Source organism: Crinia signifera, chromosome 7, assembly GCF_055691185.1.
Source record: "Crinia signifera chromosome 7, ASM5569118v1, whole genome shotgun sequence".
Classification (NCBI taxonomy): domain Eukaryota; kingdom Metazoa; phylum Chordata; class Amphibia; order Anura; family Myobatrachidae; genus Crinia; species Crinia signifera.
Genome location: NC_139223.1, coordinates 101295276 through 101315214, shown reverse-complemented (window position 1 = coordinate 101315214; position 19939 = coordinate 101295276). Strand labels below are relative to the sequence as shown.

Here is a 19939-nt window from a genome sequence, read left to right as displayed (position 1 = left end):
ATGCAAGGTAATATGGAGAGCTTTAGTAGGTTTTAGAGGTTCTAAATAGTTGCTCCATGTGGGACATGTGACTTGTATTAGATCGAACTGTCCTAGGGAGATATCTCTGCTGGTCGGTGCCTGTCAATGTGCACTTCAAAAAACAGGTATAGACTGTGAAAAAGCTGTGCTATGCCCGGAATGTAGCCTTCACTATCCCTTTGGAGGTGTGTGCCTGTGAAGGGATTATATATATATATATATATATATATATATATATATATGCAAAAGGAATAGAGAAGACGCACCAATGAGCAGAATCTAACAACACTTTACTTATGCAACAAAGCTCACATACATTGGGGTTAAAAATCTTATGCTTGCCAGCCAGATAGTTTTATCACCGTCACAGCCCGGACATCAATGTGAGAAAAACGCCGTCACTCAGCTGCCGCCGTCAAGCCGCAGACCAGGGAACAGCACACACAGAGTCGGAAGGATCGCAGGTTGGATCGCAGGTGGAAGCAAGACGTCTCAACGTCGGACCAAAAGGAAGCCACGCCCGTGCTGGCGATCCTTCCGACTCTGTGTGTCTGGGGACATATGTAACAGCATCACTGGGGACATGATATGTAACTGGCACTATATATGTGCAAGACAATGATTGCTTGGCATTCAAATTCAGTGCTGAGATAGTACACACATTTTGTTTCACGTTTTGAAACCTTGTTTTTTGAACAATTAAAATATGTTTGTGTGTATTTTATGTGGTAATAAAATATATTTGTGTGTATATTATGTGTTTATACAGCATAAATGCAAGATACTTCAAAATACATCATTGAAATATTAAAATATTCCGAAATACGGAATAATCCGTTATCCAAAATTCTCCTGGTCCCGAGCATTTTGGATACGGGATACTCAACCTGTAATAAACACTGACTCCACTTGATCTAGAACCAGCCCTGTGTACTCAGCAGTGTCCATTCTACCCACAAAGAGGCTGCCAAAAGGATAAGAACTGCAGAGAACGGTCAGTGCTACTGTCAAGTATGCCTCAGCAAAACTGGATCATCTAGGAAATTATGCAGAATACATGGGAGCTGTTCCTGAGAGGCAACCGGAGATATTGATGGTAAAGGTACCATAACACTAATCAATATACTACTACATACCTAGCTGCTGTAATCAATGTGCAGCCTTGTAAGGAATATAAAATCTACAGCGATTTCAAAGGACCCCTTCAGCACTCTTTATAACTCCTGAACATTGCATATGCTAAAGTAAATGGACAGATTTAAGGGCATTGACTACAATAATGACTGTAAACTACTAGGGATGTACATCGGCCACTTTTCGCATTTTGGGTTTTGAGTTCTGATTACCTTCAGGTTTGGAGTTCTAATGGGTTTTGAAAACCCCCCCCCCATAAACATTTTGGGTTCTGATTTAAAAAAAAAAAAAAGCATAAAAACTGCTAAAATCGCAGAATTAAGGGGATTTTTGTAAGAACTTACTGTTCGAACCCCATTCTCTGAGTCCAGTCCGGTGACACAGCTAAATTTGGAATGTAGGATGGTCCGCAGGAGCCAAGGCACCTATGCTGGAAAGCTTTTTCCCCTGGACGCAGGCTCCTCCCCTTCCGCATCCCACCATGCTTCAGTTCAATTTAAAAAGCACACAAGGATACACAACTCAGTACAATGCCCAATCATGTAAGCATAACATGACACACATGAACGGTATGACTTACTGAGCGTAGAGGAGGGATCGCTGTGTCACCGGACTGGACTCAGAGAAAGGGGTTCGAACGGTAAGTTCTTACAAAAATCCCCTTTTCTTTTTTGTCCAGTCCGGTGACATAGATAACCTTGGGACGTTCACGAGCCGGTACTATGGGAGGGTACGCTCAGACTGCCAGTTCTCATCACTGCCTGTCCGAATGAAGCCTCCTCCGACGCAAACTCATGGAACCTGTAAAATTTGGTACAGGTGTGAACAGAGGACCAAGTGGCAGCCCTGCACAACTGCTCCGCTGTAGCTCCATTAACATCGAGTCACAACCCATGAGGAAGCAACTGACCTGGTGGTGTGTGCATTGATCCGAGAAGGAACAGGTCTACCAACCTTGGTGTAAGCAAAGGCAATGCCTGACCTTAGCCACCTGGTAATGGACTGCTTAGAATCAGGCCAACCCCTCTTATGCACATCATACAGAACCAACAACAGATCTGTTTTGCGGATGTCCTTTACCCTTTCCACGTAGATTCACAAAGCACGAACTACGTTCAACTTCCTTTATTTGTCCCTATTTTTTGCCCCTTCTGGAGGGGAAAACCCCGGGAGCACAATCTCCTGGTTTAAATGAAAGGAAGAAACCACTTTTGGCAAAAACTTAGGTACTGTTCGTAGCACAGTCCTGTTTTCATGAAAAATTTAATGTGGAGATTTACAGGACAAAGCTCCCAACTCCGAAACACGTCTAGCCGAAGCAATGGCTAACAAAAAAGTGAGTTTGGACGAAACATACTTAAGGTCGGCTGACCTTAACGGCTCAAAAGGAGGGTTCTGTAAGACAGACAGAACCAAAGATAAATTCCAAGGCGGCACCGGTTGCCTATATGGTGGTTTTAACCTGGTAACACCCAGTAAGAAGGTTTGAACTTCAGGCAAAAATGCTATCCTTTTCTGAAAGAAAATGGACCCGATCCGGTGGAGAAACCATCCTGCAGGAAATCTAGCAATCTAGACACCTTGACACTTTGACACTTTAGGTGTGTACTTTTTGAAATTCACACCACCTGATGTAAATCTTCCAGACTCGATGATAGTTAGCAGCAGAGACTGGCTTACGAGCCCTAAGCATAGTCTGGATAACTGCATAAGACAGACTCTTCTTCTTTAATAAGGAGGTCTCATAAGCCAAGCAGTCAAACTGAGCCGAGCTAGGTCCAGGTGCAGAAATGGCCCTTGTTTTAGAAGGTCCTGACGAAAAGGAAGGGGCCAAGATTCCACTGACAACTTCAGAATGTCCGAATACCATGATCTCTTGGGCCAGTCTGGAGCAATCAGAATGGACCGCACTTGCTGAGAGGAAAAATGTAGACAAGGTGAAAGAGCCATGGAACCGTCATGGCATCCACCGCCCATGCAGTTGGGTCCCTGGTGGAACAGCATTTCGAAACCTGACAGTTGTTCCTGGATGCCATTATATCCACATCTGGGAGTAATGACCATTACACCAGATGTAATGACCATTCCCCCTCCAGCAGATCCTCCCTGCTGAGGAATCCGCCTCCACATTCTGGATCCCCGGAAGGAAGACAGCAGACAGAACCGGAATGTTGATTTCCGCCCAGACAAAGATCAGCGAGACTTCCTGCATCGCCATTGCTCTGGGGGTCCCGCCCTGATGATTAAGGTAAGCCACAGCCGTGGTGTTGTCTGACTGTACTCTGATAAGGCCCGTCAGACAATCCTCAGCCTGTTGGAGAGTCTTCCAGACTGCTCTAAGTTCCAAGATATTTATTGGAAGTCTGGATTCCTGTTTGGACCACAGACCCTGCAACCGATGGTGAAGGGCAACCGCCCCCCAACCCCTGAGACTGGCGTCGGTCGTTATCACCACCCAGTCCCAAGAGCATAGTGACCGCCCCAGCTGTAAGGTCTCTATGTCCATCCACTGGAGTAGGGACTCCTTTGTCTCCTGAGAGAGAAGTAAACTTTCCTGTTTCATGGTTTTCGCATTCCCTGACCAACAGGAAAGGATGTTCCATTGAAACTTTCTGGAATGAAACCTGGCCAACTGAAGAGTCTCAAAAGTCGCCACCATCTTGCCGAGGAGCTTCACCCCCTGCCAGACAGTATGCCTTGAAGCTTGTAGTAAAACTAGTACTAACTGACTAATGTCCCTTGCTTTGGACTCTGGAAGGAATACCCGGTATAAATTGGTGTCCAGGATTACTCCCAGAAACTGTAACCTCTGAGAGAGAATTAAATGGGATTTGGGAAGATTGAGCACCCAACCCATGTCCTGCAAGAACAGAGTTGCCACTGATAAGTGATCCAGTAACTTCTCCTCTGACTCTGCTTTGAATAACAGATCATCCAGGTAGGGAATGATCACTATCCCCCTTAGCCTCAGTGACGCAGTAATGACTGCCGTCACCTTTGTGAATACACTTGGTGCTGTGGCCAGACCAAAGGGTAGGGCCTGGAACTGTAAATGAGTTTCCCCTATCACAAAGCGAAGTAAGGATTGATGTTCTTTGCAAATGGGTATGTGCAGATATGCATACTGAATGTCTACGAATGCTAAAAATTCCCCAGGCTCTATGTTGCTAAGCACTGAGCGCAGGGATTACATGCGGAAGTGATCCACCCAAAGGTGTTGATTTAAAGATTTCAAGTTTAGTATGGGTCTAACTGACCCGTCTGGTTATAAACATAATCTTCTCCACATTTGCAGAAGCAACCTCCTTTGCCGCTCACTGACCAGGTTCCCTGCTGCACTAAAAACTCTTTTGGAGTACACACTGGGGGGGGGTAAGGACTGTCACCAAAGTAATCCTCCACCATTTTTTCAATGGTGACAGCATCCAATGCACCGACAGTAGACATGTCAGCAATCGTTGCCAGGTCCTTTAGTCTGGACCAGATGTCCAAACTACCTCCTGCCTGCATCCCCACCAGCTGGTTGTGTGGGAAATCACAGCTGTTTCCTCACAGGCACAGGTGTGGGAGAAAATGAATGAGGAGCTCTGGCCGTGTCACGGTCCCCTTCAGATGACAATCTCTTGATCAGCAGGTCTTTGCACCTTTTGTAGACTTGTGTCTGCCGGAAACAAAGACACAACATACGCTTTAAACCGAGGATCGAGCACAGTGGGCAGAATGTAATCGTCTGACTTTAACAGACTGACCACCCTCGTATCCTGGCAAAGTGTATGGAGGGCTTCATCCACAAGAGCGACATGCTTTGCGGAATTGCTACGCTTTAGTTCCTCCTTCACTTTCTACAGCTGCTTCTGCAACAGCCTGATCAGTGGAATCACCTGACTAATGCTGGCAGTGTCGGACCTGACTTCACGTGTGGCTAGTTCAAACGGCTGGAGAACCTTGCACAACACGGAAATCAGCCTCCACTGTGCGTCAAATTCAGCCCAGTTCCTCTGCCTACTGTATGTCGTAGGTGGCCGTGTAGGCTTGAATAACCTTTTGCTACTCCTCCATCCTCTGCAGTATATAGGGCAGAGTTCCAGCGCATCACCACCTCTTGTTTAAGCTGATGGCAGGGCAGGTTGAGGAGATTTTGCTGCCGCTCAAGCCTTTGGCAGGCAGTGGCAGAATGCTGAACGTGTCTGCAATTTTGCGGGCCACCCAAGCATCTCCTGCATGCTCCTGTCACTTCTGATGAAATGCTGCACCACCAAATTTATTGTGTGGGCAAAACATGGCACGTGCTGGAAATTGTCCATGTTTAATGCCCGCACAATGTTACTGGCGTTGTCCGACACCACAAATCCCCAGGAGAGTCTAAGGGGGGTAAGCCACTGGGAGATGAATTCCCTCAGTTTTTTTAAGAGGTTGTCGGCATTGTGCCTCTTCCTGAAACCGGTGATACACAGCGTAGCCTGCCATGGAAGGAGCTGGCGTGCAGGAGCTGCTGCAGAAGGCGATGCATCTACCCAGTGGGCAGTCACAGTCATATAGTTTGCCCTGATCTACTTGTCCACATGTCCGTAAATAAGTGGACAGTGGGTACAGCCGCATTTTTCAGGTCACTGAGGACACTTTCTGACATCCCTGTACATCACGGGTATCACCTGCCTAGTGAAGTGCAATCTAGACGGGATTTGGTACCGGGGACACAATACCTCCATCAGCCGTCCAAATCCCACTCCACTGATGGCTGACACTAGACGCACGTCTAACACCAACATAGCTGTCAAGGCTGCAGTTATCCGCTTTGCCATAGGATGACTGCTGTCGTGTTTCGTCCTCATGGCAAACGACTGTTGGACGGTCAATTGCTTAGTGAAAACCGTATCGGTCTTACGACTTCCCCTCTGTGATGATGACCGGTTCCAAGCAGCAGCAACAGTGGCATAGTAGGCGTAGCGCTGCAGGATCCTGCAGAGGAATCTCGGATAGAAGGGTAGTCAGTCACGCTGGTGACATGGCCTGCAGGACACCCCCAATCCGGATCAAGGAGGAAATTGACGAGGAGGGAGTTGGTTGTGTGCTTTTCAGGCGCTTGGCTTCAACAGGAGGACCAAGGAATTTAGGTGTCCCTGGACTGCTAGCCGCCGTTTCTGAACTAAACACTGATTTAGGAAGGGTCTTCAGGTGACATATAAGGGAGGATGTCCCTAGGTGGGCAAGATCCTTACCCCTGCTTATTGGAGCTTTACATAAGCTACATATAGCAATACATTTGTTGTCCGGATTCGGATAAAAAATTTTTTACAGACCGTAGAGGTGGATTTATTGGTCCTCTGCCCAGGCATGACGATGGGCTTTTTCATCCCATGGACAAAAACTGTTCCCCCCCCCCCCCCCTGGTGCCTCATTTAAGCAAAATAATGGAAGGAGCCACCTCTTCCCGTACAGCGATGGGAAGGTCAGGCATCACAAACACCAACACCCTTGGACTCTCCTTGGGGGTTTGTGATAACATGTTATCTTTGGTAGGCAGAGATGTTTGCTGTGTTTTTGATGACAGCTGAAATCTCTTCAAATTTCTATAGGTGGGGCAGGAGGGCTTGCATGGTCATGTGTAGTTGAATCACCAGTGATCCATACAGTTCCTTGCCACTTTGTGTCATAAATGGCACATTGCCAATTTTACGTTTCTCCTCCAATGATTTGAATTTTTTTTTTTTTTTTTGGTCCTCCTTTTACTCAACTTTGGCTTTTTGGATTTTACGTGCCCCATACTTTCACAATGGACATCGGCCTTGGCAGACAACGTTGATGGCATCTCATCGTCTATGTCATCATTACTACTTGCATTTGCAGCACATTCAGAAGTAAGAGGAAGCGGCCCTTCATCTTTCCCTAATTGATTCTTCATATTTTGCATCTCCATTATTTTTGTGGAGTTATGCAATATAATAGTACCCCACAGCACCGCACCAATGGAGTGCAAGTATATATGGCAGTAGATACACCAATAGAGAGGTATTTATTTTATATACGATTATGCGGTACTCAATCAATTAGGCCCCACCAGAAAGATATACGGTAGTCAATTACACACAACCCAAAAAATATACGGCAGTTAATTACGCACCACCAAACAATAATACGGTTGTCAACTTACAATTACGCAAAACCAGAAAGATATACAGTACCACCAAAAAATGATACGGTAGTTCATTTATAATTATGCACCACCAGACAGATATACGGTAGTCAATTACGCACCACTAAAAAAATATACGGTAGTCAATTACGCACCACCAAAGAGATATTATATATATGTCAGTAGAATTAATATGCACCAGCAGATATATTATTTTAATTACTAGATGCACCAGTACATTGTAAATGTATTAATATTTGTATTTATGTCAGACTCAGTAGTACAGTGAGTAGATGGACCAGCAGAGAATATGTACTAGTTATGTAAAGCTGTTTACACCAGCAGGGGGGTATTATTAATTATACAGCAGATGCACAAGCAGACTGGTATACAAGTGGTTAAGTTTAACAACAGTGCTGCAGCACATTGCAGTCATATACACAATGGATGATAAGGCTGTAAAAAAAATACACCAGCAGGGGGGTATTATTAATTATACAGCAGATGCACAAGTAGCAGACTGGTATCAAAGTGGTCAATAAGTTTAACAGTGCTGCACACTCCAGTCATATACACATGTCTGATCCTGATGTATAAGCCAATGCTGTAAAAAATACACCAGCAAGGGTGTATTATTACAGCAGATGCACAAGCAGACTGGTATACTGTACAAGTGGTTAAATAATATACACATTTTACAAGAGTGCAAGTGCACACTGCAATCATAATCATGTATGATTACACTGATGGGCTGGCGCCTGGCAGCCAGCCCCTGGCAGTGCAGCAGTCACAACACCAGAAAGCAGTGGCACTAGCAGTCTCCCCAGCAGAAAATAAAACACAGCTCTTCTTAAGCCTAACCTAACTAATTTAACTCCGCACACAGACTTTCCTACTCCTAACCAGCTCAAATCAAGAGTGAAAATGGCGCCGGATGCTCGTTCTTTATATAGAGTTGCGGATCTCGCGAGAATCCGGCACCGGGCAATGACTTTTTTGCCCGTGTGCTCAGATTCGAGTTAGGTGGGAAGCTCCAAGCGCCGCTCGGATCCGGTCTCGGATTGATGACGTTCGTGCGGGCTTGGATCTGGGAAATTCGAGCCTGCACATCTCTACTGTAAACCACTTACTTATTGCCACTGATGGCCTGATACAGGATGGCACTAGGTAGCAAAGGGCCACCTAGAACAGGGCAAGGCGACCCCGCAAGCCAGCCACTCCCTGCAATGTGCCCTGCAAAATAAAAAGCAAGACGCAGGCTGGACATGTTTGGGGTCACAGCGGCTGTGTGTGACATGTAACACCCCGACAATGCTGCATTGCTGCCCCCACAGTAGTCCAATACCACCACGTTATTCCATGGCCTCCCCCCATTGCACGTTTGAATGCAGTTTCAATGGGACCAAAGTTTTAGAATGTGCTGATCTGCAAAAATCGCAAACTGACATTTATACACTTGTTGAATTAGCCCCTGAGATCACTATTCTATTGCACCGATGCTGTTGAATATCACATGATTATTCTTAGAGAGTGGAATAATCTCTAATGCACACCTGAAAAGAATAGTTTTTGATGACCTCCTGAGGCTTGTCACATAGAAAGAGGTTATCCGCTCTACTTCAAGCTCAGCAAAAACAGCTGTGTTCTCTTCATACAGAAACTAATTATTGAAGGTTATAGTTTTATCACTTACAAAGAAATTGTAAAATTGTTCATAAAGTTGTAATACAGATATGTTCTCATACATCTTTGCCGCAAGTGCTCCAAACTTGACACGCAATACAATGTGAGACTCTTCTAGGCATCATTTTTGAGGAAACTGCATCTTAGTCACAACACAATTAGGAAGCACCAGGAGACTATATTGATTAATCTGATATGTGACACTTGTATATCTGTATGTGACCGAGTCTCTGCCTCAGTATACAAAGTGAGATGATTATCTTGCATGCCAAGTTCCAATGTGTTTCATCAAACTCTTCCGCACACAGACATAAAACGGTTACATAGTGGATATTAATCAGCACAGTCTTCTGGTGCATCCTAGTCACAACGTGTAACAATTAAGATGTATTTCTGTAGGGATGCCAAACTCTAGTGGAGTTGCACGGGACCGGTCCGCTCACTCATGCCAGACATCTTATGCTGTGTGGCATATTGAGATGTATAAGGTTACATCTGTACTATTGGCAGCAATAATCGAAGTACAGTCTAGGAACAGCAACTAACCCAAGTATTTTAAGAGGAGTTGATTTGTCATGAAACAGCATAAATGAAATCATTAATAGAAGAGTTAGAACAAAATACTCCTTCTGCACTCAGACTACAGTATGTATATCACCCAAAAATAATTATTCTACTATAATCTATTAAAACAAAAAAAGGATAAGGTGATAGAAAGTTCATTTTCAAAATGTGACCACTTGCCATCATATCTCCAGAACTCTAATTCAGATGTGGTTGTTCTTGCAATAGTTGTTATCTTTAGCCATTCACATTTGTGACTACAGTATATGCTAATATGGACAGAAGCTAATCTGAGCATAGAGATTCTCAATTCTCGTTATTTCCATCGGATGGTGTACAAATGGATAATTGCCGCCAATTGGGTCATCACGCAAATTAAGTGTTTTTCAAGATTGCAGGCATAAATGCTCTTCTTGGATGCACAGAACTCTACATTAAGATCACAACTGCTGCACCCCCCCCCCCCCCACCCCAGTGTGTGCAGCAGCCTGAGTAGCCATGAACTTAATCTGTGCTGCGATAAGTATGTGATGATTGTGGCCAGCACAGACTTTAGATTCCCTCCCTGAAAATGCCTTGGTCCCGAGTGAGTTTTTCGCGATCACTCCTATTAAACGGCCGAGTCCCTTATCCAAATGGCATCTTCCTGCCAGTCAGCCAGCGTCTGACCTGCGTTACAAAGCAGTCTCTGGTTTTGTGTGCATGGGCTCTCTCATGCACAACATGATCATGCACAACATGATCCATATGTACAGTATGTGCAGTCCTTTGATAATCACTGGTGATCAGATCTGAATCACAGCCTTTGTAGGTTACAACAAATATTAGATCCAGCAATGGAGCACATAACACCTTACTAATTTTATACTAGTGAGATCTGGTATACTTCCACGTTATAAGCTGCACGGTTGCTACTATACACACAAACAGACTATGAAGATTTGTTGGCCTTGCGCACAGGAGGCCCGAGTCAGGTGGGGCATCTGCAAGGCTGTGAACTGAAGTTCCATTGCATAAAATGCAACCACAGTCCACGGTGCAGTGCAGTTGTGAAAGACCGTTTTATGGGTGCAGTCTGGACAACACAGATGTGTCAGGTACGGTCATGGGGGGGGGGGATTGGGGTACGGAAGCAGCTTGAGGTCACACACATCAAACCGATAAAATGACCAGTTGTCAACTGGTTCTGTGCGAGTGCTTTGCTTTACATAAAACAAGAATAGGTGGACACTGTGTGGGAATGTCCACCAAGGGGCGCTGGGGATGAGTACAGGCAGCTGCACTAGCGGGTTAGTTATACCCGTTGAAAACAAGAAGGCAAAGGGGATCAGAACCAAATTTCTGTGGCAGCGCTGAATGGGGATATTATGAAAAAAATATTTTGAACATTGGATGATCTTTACAAACGTTTTTTTATTAAATGGTTAAACAACCTGTATATATTTGAGTAAAATCATGAATGCAAAAATTGCATGTACATGAACAATAAAATATGTATGATAAAACATATATAATAAAACACTCTGCCTGCTGGATCTTATGTGATACCTCTGGATGAAACAGTACTGAGCAATTGAATGTATAATATAATTACAACTCCTTGGATGTTGGTATACGGCACTGAGCTCAGGAATCGTCCTGAAGTAAATGGGTTGGAGTGTGCGGTATCCAATGAATCCGGAAGGTTCTCCCAAATATTGGGGGAGAGGAAATGTTGGGCCCTGATGGGCTTTTGTATGAAAGTGGAGCACTCAGACAATTTGTAATGGATCCTCTCTAGTGTGTGGCCTGGAAGAGTGGTAAAGTTCCGTGGCCACTGGACGTATTTCCAAATGGTACTTCCCACTGGTAGATGGATGGTTGTGGGGTAGGAATGTCCCAATGAGGATGGGCAGAGATGCTCCCAACTGGCAATTGACCAATGTAGATCCCAACTGGGCTGGGGAAATGTTTAGCTCCCAATTGCTGGGAGGGGAGGAGAAAAGGGAGTCCTCACTGTTGGGTTGCCGTATCGGATAGTTGGAAATGGGGTCCACGGTCCCTGAGGAGAAATTTATTCCTGCTGTTTCAAAGCAGACCGCAAGGGTTGGGGGTCAATCCAGAGAGTGGGACAGTGTCCAGCAGGGCAGAGTCCAGAGTACTGGTGGGGTCTCCAACGCGTTTTGCTGCTTTCCCACAATGCAGCTTTATCAAGAATGGTTTCATACTCAGAAAAACTGATTTATATACCCTAGTAATTAACACAATGGGTTGCACCTGGGTGCATAGATCATCCAATCTCATTAAAAGCATATAATATTATATTCAAATTGAAGAGGAGGCAATGAATTTGATACATATGTATATTTACCTTATTAAATGCATATAATTGAAAACCGCATTTGAAATAAAACATAATTTTTGCAATTATTAGTATTGCAATGAATTGTATTGCAAAAGTATTGCAATGAATCAGCTGACCTGATCGGGAAGAAGGCCAATTAGATCTCACTTAATGGAGGGTGCATCTGATATTGTTGCCCCACTTCCGCTCTGCGCGAGTTGTATGAGCACGTGATGCGGCCACACGCATCACGCGTCATTCGTGCATCGTGTCTGGAAGTGGGCGTGCATGGTGATGCGGATACGTACAGTGTCCGTATCCATTGGTTCCGGCGATCTGGCAGGGGCGCAGTCATGTGACCCACATCGTTTCCTGCTGATGGTGTTTCATGATCATGTGACCGGTTGCTGGGAGACTAGCTGAAACTCTGAGTGAGCTGGCAGGGGCGTGGTCATGTGACCCGCCTCATCCCTTGCTAGTGATATTACTAATTATCATGTGACCGGTTGCTGGGAGACGAGCTGATGCTCTGATACTTGTGTAGCTTCCCAGTTCAATTAATTCGGCCACCGCTAATGCAGTTGTATATTATATGCATGATCTGAAACATTTATAATTAAAGGAGTTGGCAATAAACATTTAGTAAAGATATATATAGGTAGAGACAAAAAAATAATAAATATAAATATAAGGATAAGTCCCATTAGAATGCTTAATGCAATATAGCTGTGAATATATTAAGCTTGATAACGCTATCTGAATAATAACAGTCAGTGAAGCAATCACAGTGAGAGATACAGGATTTAAACAGGTTTATAAGACATAGGTGGAAAAAGTCATTTGAGCCAAACTGTGCTAAAAATATATGGATAGTAAATAGATTTTCTAGGTAACACTGAATGAACAAATTTATTTATAAAACAAATTTAAACATAAAAGGATCGTCTGAGTCCAGACTTAGCTAAATATATACAGTATATGATGGATGCAGTTCATCACGTGGTGGGATCTAAATCACCATATTAAGTTCAACTGCTTCGTTGAGGCTGGAGGAACATATGGACCCTAGTTGGTGCATCCAAAATATTTCTTGCCTACATAATTTTCTGTATCTATCGCCACCTCTTAAGGCCCCCATACACTATGCGATTTTGGGACGATTTCATCCGATTTCGGCACTTTGTGCCGATAATCGGATGAAATCGGCCCAAAATCGTAGGTATGTGACATTTGATCCGATCCGATGCGCGGTCCCGTGCACATCGGACCGGATCAGGGAGGTCGGACGGTCTGTACATACGATCACGTCCGACCTCCCTGTATGCATATGCCTGCCACCTGACAGGCATATGCATACAGACACCGGGGGAGTAGTGGGGGCGGCCAGCGGCAGAAGTGGTGGGGGCGGGCAGCGGCGGTGGGGACGGGCGGCGTGTGCGGTGAGCGCAGTGTACTTACACATAGCAGCAGCGGCGGGGACGGGACGCGCAGTGGCGGCTATTATATTTTTAAAATACTTGTCAAATGACCGGCCGCTCTCTGATTGGCCGGAGAGCTCTCAGCCAATCAGAGAGCGGCCGGTCATTTGACAAGTATTTTAAAAATATAATAGCCGCCACTGCGCGTCCCGTCCCCGCCGCTGCTGCTATGTGTAAGTACACTGCGCTCACCGCAAACGCCGCCCGTCCCCGCCGCCGCTGCCCGCCCCCACTAGCGCCGCTGGCCGCCCCCACCACCGCTGCCCGTCCCCACTACTGCCGCTGCCCGCCCCCACTACTGCTCACCGCCCTGCAGCTCCCCGGGGTTTTTTTTACATGGGATAAATCGCATGCGATTTATCCCATGTAAAAATGCCACATCAAGTGCCAAATTGTATGTGAGCCTCCCGGGGAGCTGCCGGACGGCTCGCAGGTAAATTGGGTCCGACTTGTCCCTAGGACAAGTCGGCCTAATGTATGGGAGCCTTAAGAGTAGTTGCTACATGTTCAATCCCAATGATTTTAATATCTCTGGGTTCCATTTATGGAATTCGGAGAAGTGGCGTGATACACTATGGTTGGATAACTGTTTAGATACATTCCTACGGTGTTCTAAGAACCTAATTCGCAATTTGCGAGTCATGTGGCCAACATAATGTAGCCCACAGCTGCAAAATAAAACATAAATTAGCAAAATCTTTTAACACAAATCTCTCCATGTGTATGTACTCCCCATTGTGCTTAGCACAAATCTCTACGTGGGTAAGCCACAATGGGGTATATTCATGGAGCAGTGAAAATAGTGGTGAAGTGAGCCAGCTGCTCACACCTGAAAGGAGCAACAATTTCATTGCTCTGTCAGGTGCCATCTACTGGCTGCTGGTGCAAAACAGTGTTAAATTCCCCTTATGACTCATTTTTTCAAGTAAGTAAAGTTATGTAAAAGATTTTCCCAACTTATCCTATACAAGCAAAATTTTTATTTCATAGTAATACTGGCCACCAAACCCAATTTAAGATGACCAACCATTACTGTACACTGGTAGAACACATTAAATAATACAAAATGATAAAATAATCAAGAAGACCAGTTATAATATTTTACATGTTTATTTCTAGAAATACATTAATACAGAACATACCTTTATTAAAGAAGTGATCACAATAGCTCCAGCATTCACCATTGGATTGTGTGGTTTTTCTGCAATGAATTAATAGATTTTTTCGGTTTTATGAATCAAAGAAATTAAATTCAAAGAAAAGGCCAAACTTGGATTGAATAATTACTACAAATTCTCATTCAGATGCAGATTATAATGGACCATAATACAGCAACACATTAACTTCTCAACAGGAACAAAATGTAGCAGAACTAATTCTAAACAACAGATCATTCTGGTATAAACTGGAAGATCTCCATTTGGCATTTTCCAAAATCAGGAATACTATAGAAATATTAATTAACTAGATGACCCTTCAGCATTGCCCGGGAAAATCTAGGGTGTTTTTAATTTCCAAAATTTCTGTAAAATTTCTTCTTATGTGCCAAAGGTGCAAGACTGTAATGTGTTGCACCTTTGGCACATAAGAAGAAATAAGGTTTATATGACATAGGTGGAAAAAGTCATAAGGTTTATATGACATAGCGTTTATATGACATAGGTGGAAAAAGTCAAAAGGTGCAAGACTGTAATGTGTTAAAATCTCCATAATGTTAGAATATGTTTGCATTAATACTCAATGACAGTAATGAAATCAGGTGTGGTGGTGTTGTTTTAAACACACTGCTCCTGACTTGATAGCTCCTATGATGCATTCACTTTTTGTGTGTTCTATGTGTTTGTGTGTGTTGTACTGTTTTTTTTTGTGTGTATGTGGTGTGTTATGTATGTATGTATGTATCTGTCCATTGTGTAAGTGAATGTGGGGTGACATTTAATAGAGTCCGATTTTGTTTTTTGGGCAATAATTAGTAAAAAAAATGGCATTATTGCATGTTTTTCTCAAATAGTCCATTTAATAGGGTGCGCAAAGGGCCGTATATCGCAATTTTTGTGCGAAACATCGCACTCTCAATGTGCGGGAAAAAAAATCGCATTTTTATCGCATACAGATGATTTTGCACAGAAAAGTATACAAATTGCTTATTTAATGGCATGCGCAAACGGAAGTCGAACTTTTTTCAGACCAGGTTCTGATGGGCAAATTGGCCCAGAACCAACTTTGGTCAAGTGCACAAATGGTTAATTTGCTCACAGGTGTCCTCATTTTTCATCATCAACTCCCCTACATATACCCCAACGTCATTAAGGACACCTGTGAGGGTTTATAGAGATGGAGATTTTGCAGAGTGGTTTGGAGTTGGCTGTTTGTGATTTTGCCCATTTGGAGGAGCTGCGCAGGAGTAGGGAGGAAGCTGCGAGCGAGATCCAGGTACCCCGACTACCGCGTGCTTCACGTAGGTATCGTGCTAGGCTGTATCTGGACTCCCTCTCGAACAACAGGTTGTGGGGATGTTTAGGCTGAACCGCATTAACCTGTTAGACTTCTATGAGCAGGTGAGAGATGATTTGGACCCTTACGGGGGTGCCAACTATGCAGTGTCTGGGCTGAAGAAATTAATGTGTGCCCTCTTCTTCTTGGCCACAGGCTCCACTCAGTCTGTGACCTCCTGGTCATTGGGGGTCTCACAAGCCACTTTCTCTAAGCATTTCAATCAAGTGTTACTCTCTTTAAAGAAGTTGTGGTGCACATAAATCAGATTCTCACGTTCTGAGTCCGAGTGTCAGGACCTTAAGGTGGCTTTCTATAGGCTCTCAGCATTTCCTAACGTGCTGGGAGCTATAGTTTGCACATACATTGGGCTTCGGGCACCGCATGTGAGGGGACACGTCTATGTCAATAGGTGTGGGCAGCACTCCCTGAACATGCAGGTGGTATGTGATGCTACCTTGAAAATCCTAAGTGTGGTTGCAGGCTACCCAGGGAACTGCCTTGACACCTATATTCTGAGGCACTCAGCCCTCTGGGACCGATTCCAGGACCAACAAATGCCAGAGGGCTGGCTACTTGGTAGGTACATTTTTAAATATAAAAATCTCTACCCTTTATTGGTCATGTTAAAATGTGTAATGGAAAAAACTAATACATTATATTACTCCTGTGGAGTATCCCTATAGTCTGTTAAATATACCCACAACTACATTAAATCCTGATTAACATTACATTGTGCATTAATTGTGGCTAAAATATTGCTATGCCTGTTGTTACAACCAGTCATTACCAACAGTAAGTGTTCCCTGGACTAATGTGCATGTTGTTTTACATATAAAGTGGCACTGTAGTGTGTACTCCCCTCTGATATGTGCAAAATATAGGTGGAACCAGTCCCTCTACTTTAACAGTTTGTCATGCATATTGCTGTTGTCCCACTTACTCATGTTACCCCAATGCACATACCTTATCATATACTGCACTGACCTCATCTTTTCTGTAAAGGTGACTCAGGATATGGGTGTCTTCAGTGGCTCATGACACCTCTGCGATCCCTAGAAAGCCCTGCACAGCACCACTATAACGAAGCACACATTGCCACTCGCAATGTTGTGGAATGCACCATTGGGGTGGTCAAAAGTCATTTCAGGTGTTTTGACAGGTCATCAGGAATACTGCTTTACCACCCAGCAAAAGTACTGATGATCGTCCAGGCTTGCTGCATGTTACACAACATAGCCCTCTCCCAACCATCCTATGTGGAGGATTACAATGCAGCAGTTGTGCAGGAAGCAGAAACTACCACACCTATGGTAGTGAGGGGTACGCAGAGGGGGAATCTGATGCATAGACAGATCATTAGGTGCTACTTCTCAGGTAATGACATGTTCACTTTATACCAACATGTACCTTTGCTGTAAGTGTCCTCACATACAATATACTAAATACCATATATTATCTACAATATTTAGGGGAGTAGTCAGAGGCTTACAGGCGAAGCTGGTGAAGCTGAGATATCCCTTTCTGAGTTCATGCAGGTAAGTACATTATTCACATCTTGTATACCAGTGGTGTACACCAGGTGTTGTGGAAATACATGTCCCAGCATGCCCTGACACACTTTAAGCAATACATTCTATCAAATGAGTGCCAGAGCATGGTGGAATGTGTACTACCATAACAACTGGAGGGCCATGAGTTTGACACCACTATTGTTGACCTATTCCATTTACAAGCAAACCTCAAAAGAGCAATGTACACCCATACCTACACATTAACATATACCATTAAACCATGTAAGTATTATAAAAAAACATTCCCATACAATAAAACACAGAGACCTTGGTATGTGTAAATACATTTTTACTCATGTATGTGAAAAATAGGCTCCTTTAATACCCCTTTCACACTTGCAAAAATATCCCAGGTTTTTGCACATGAACGCGCATCAACCCGGGATTTAGCGCAGTGTGAACGGGTCTTAAACGAATATCCCGTGTTCAGCATTCTGGGATTTCTACCCAGGTCCTGACCTGGGTAGAACCCAGAATCGACACGGGATGCAGTCAGTGTGAACAGGTATTCCGGTTCAGTGTGACCCAGATCCCATTCACTGCAGTGAAAATGCGCAGCTGGGAGGTGCTGACACTTCCCAGCGCCGCCCCAGCCAAGCCTCCAGATGACACCACCCGCCCAACTTCATTCCGGGTCTGGTGGCCAGTTTGAAAGGCTACATTCCCGGGTAATGTCCCGGGATGCTTAAGGGAACACATTCCCGGGTATGACCCGGGTCTCAGAATGTGAAAGGGGTATTAGTGGGCCACACATTGAGCATGTCTTTCAAACAAATAATTACAAGTGCTTAGTAACATCGATAGAAAGGTGTGTCAAAATGGGTCATTTTGTGGATGCCTGAGCACGCGCACATCCTCCCTTGGCACCTGACCTGGTCCTAACACTCCGACGTGGGGGTGAAGTGGGTGAGCCACTCACTGGTGTACTACAGACACTACTTACAGTAGATGTAGCTGCCCCTAATAAATTAAGCTACATATGATTTATTTGACCCTGTATAGCATTGGCCTGTGCAGTACTGGCTTGATTTTGCCCAAGAAGAGTTTCACTAAGGGTGGCAATATGACTATTGTGTTCCCATAGGGCATTACTAATGTCTGCCAAACGGGTGTCCAGGGTAGTAGCCATCCGGACTTGTGTGCCCACAGCAACACGTACACTGGTGGTCAATTTTTTCACTTGCTGAAACAAGTTTCGGATGTACCCTTGTATGTTGCCAATTTGATGGCTTTGCATGGGCATAAACTCTATCTGCTTACTTTTAAAATTATGGAAAGAGTTAGCTAATTCGGCAGCGGTAGTTGGTGTGTGGGGTGATTGTGTGGGTGGGGTTTGGTTGGGTGCCACCACATTTGTTGGCTTAGCAGTCTGTGATGTTGTCATGATTTCATCTTCAGGTAAAAAGGACTCCACTGGCTGAAGAATGATTTCCATTTCGTCTGGCATCATTTCTGAAGATTCTGTGGGTTGCAGCCCTAGTTGTGATGTTCCTGTGGATACAGATACATTGGTAAGTAATGAAGCATACTAACAGTGGAGGATCTAGACTTCTCTTCTAGGGGGGGCGGTTTACTGTTTAAACGTGACCCTCCCCCTCCAGTCATGACTCCTTCCCTTCCCATTCCTGACTCCTCCCATTGTAAGACTGCCCCCCCCCTAATAATAATAATAAACAATAATAAATGTAAACGAAAAAACCCTGCATGGGGGTCTGCATTGCACACATATATATACTGTAGCGCACCACAAACACACATGTACATTTCACATCACCTACAGCTCACCAGAAATACATACATAGTATATCACACATACAAACACACTGTATGTGCAGCCGGACAGTGCAAACACAAGGGAGCTCAAGGCTGTGGCTGCTCCCGCTCATCAGGCAACCTAATCCTGAAACCGGGCACACAACGGGCACACACCCACTGTGTGCCCGCCGTGCAGTGCTGCAGACACAGCCCACCCCACACTGTCTGTGAGCAATCAGGGTGACACCACAGCCCACCACCAGCCAATAGGATGGCAGCGTGGGGAGAGAAAGCCCCGCTATATCAGCTACTGGGTGAGAGAGGCGGCGTTATCACCTCCAGATCATCACTACAATCATTACTTAGTAGGTGCATGCAGGTGCAGATGCGGCTGGCGGCAGTGAGGAGTATACCCCTCGCCCCCCACTGTGCTTCCACTGGCCTAGGGAAGGGGGGCGACTGCCCCGTTCGCCCCCCCTTAAATCCGCCCCTGCATACTAGTGCAGTATATGTGCATTTAGATGTTACTAAGGTGTTTTGAGGGTTATGTCACATAACAATGGGTATTATGTACTTACACATGTAACCCGTGACTTAATGTAAAGTTGAAATTGCTACTAAGGCCAGTATTCAATGCCTCAGATTCGCCGTTTTTTTTCAGTGAATCTGGCAATTCGCTGGGTTTACGGCGAATTTTCTGTTAGAAAAAACAATTCTCCCTATTCAATGGAGGCAATTCGCCACAAATGAACAGCGAATGTCTGCCGATTCGCCGTAAATT

General features: G+C 44.6%; 1 protein-coding gene across 3 annotated transcripts in view; it reads right to left on the bottom strand.

The window, feature by feature from the left end:
• GLS (glutaminase) overlaps window positions 1-19939 on the bottom strand; it is a 380288-nt gene that overhangs the window by 163981 nt on the left and 196368 nt on the right. For 2 of the 3 annotated variants that reach the window (XM_083153555.1, XM_083153554.1), the window contains exon 7: window positions 14479-14537. The exons of the other annotated variant lie outside the window; for it this stretch is intronic. In XM_083153555.1, the coding sequence (XP_083009681.1) occupies window positions 14479-14537 (59 nt within the window). The remainder of the gene's footprint in view (window positions 1-14478; window positions 14538-19939) is intronic. 3 annotated transcript variants of the gene reach the window in all.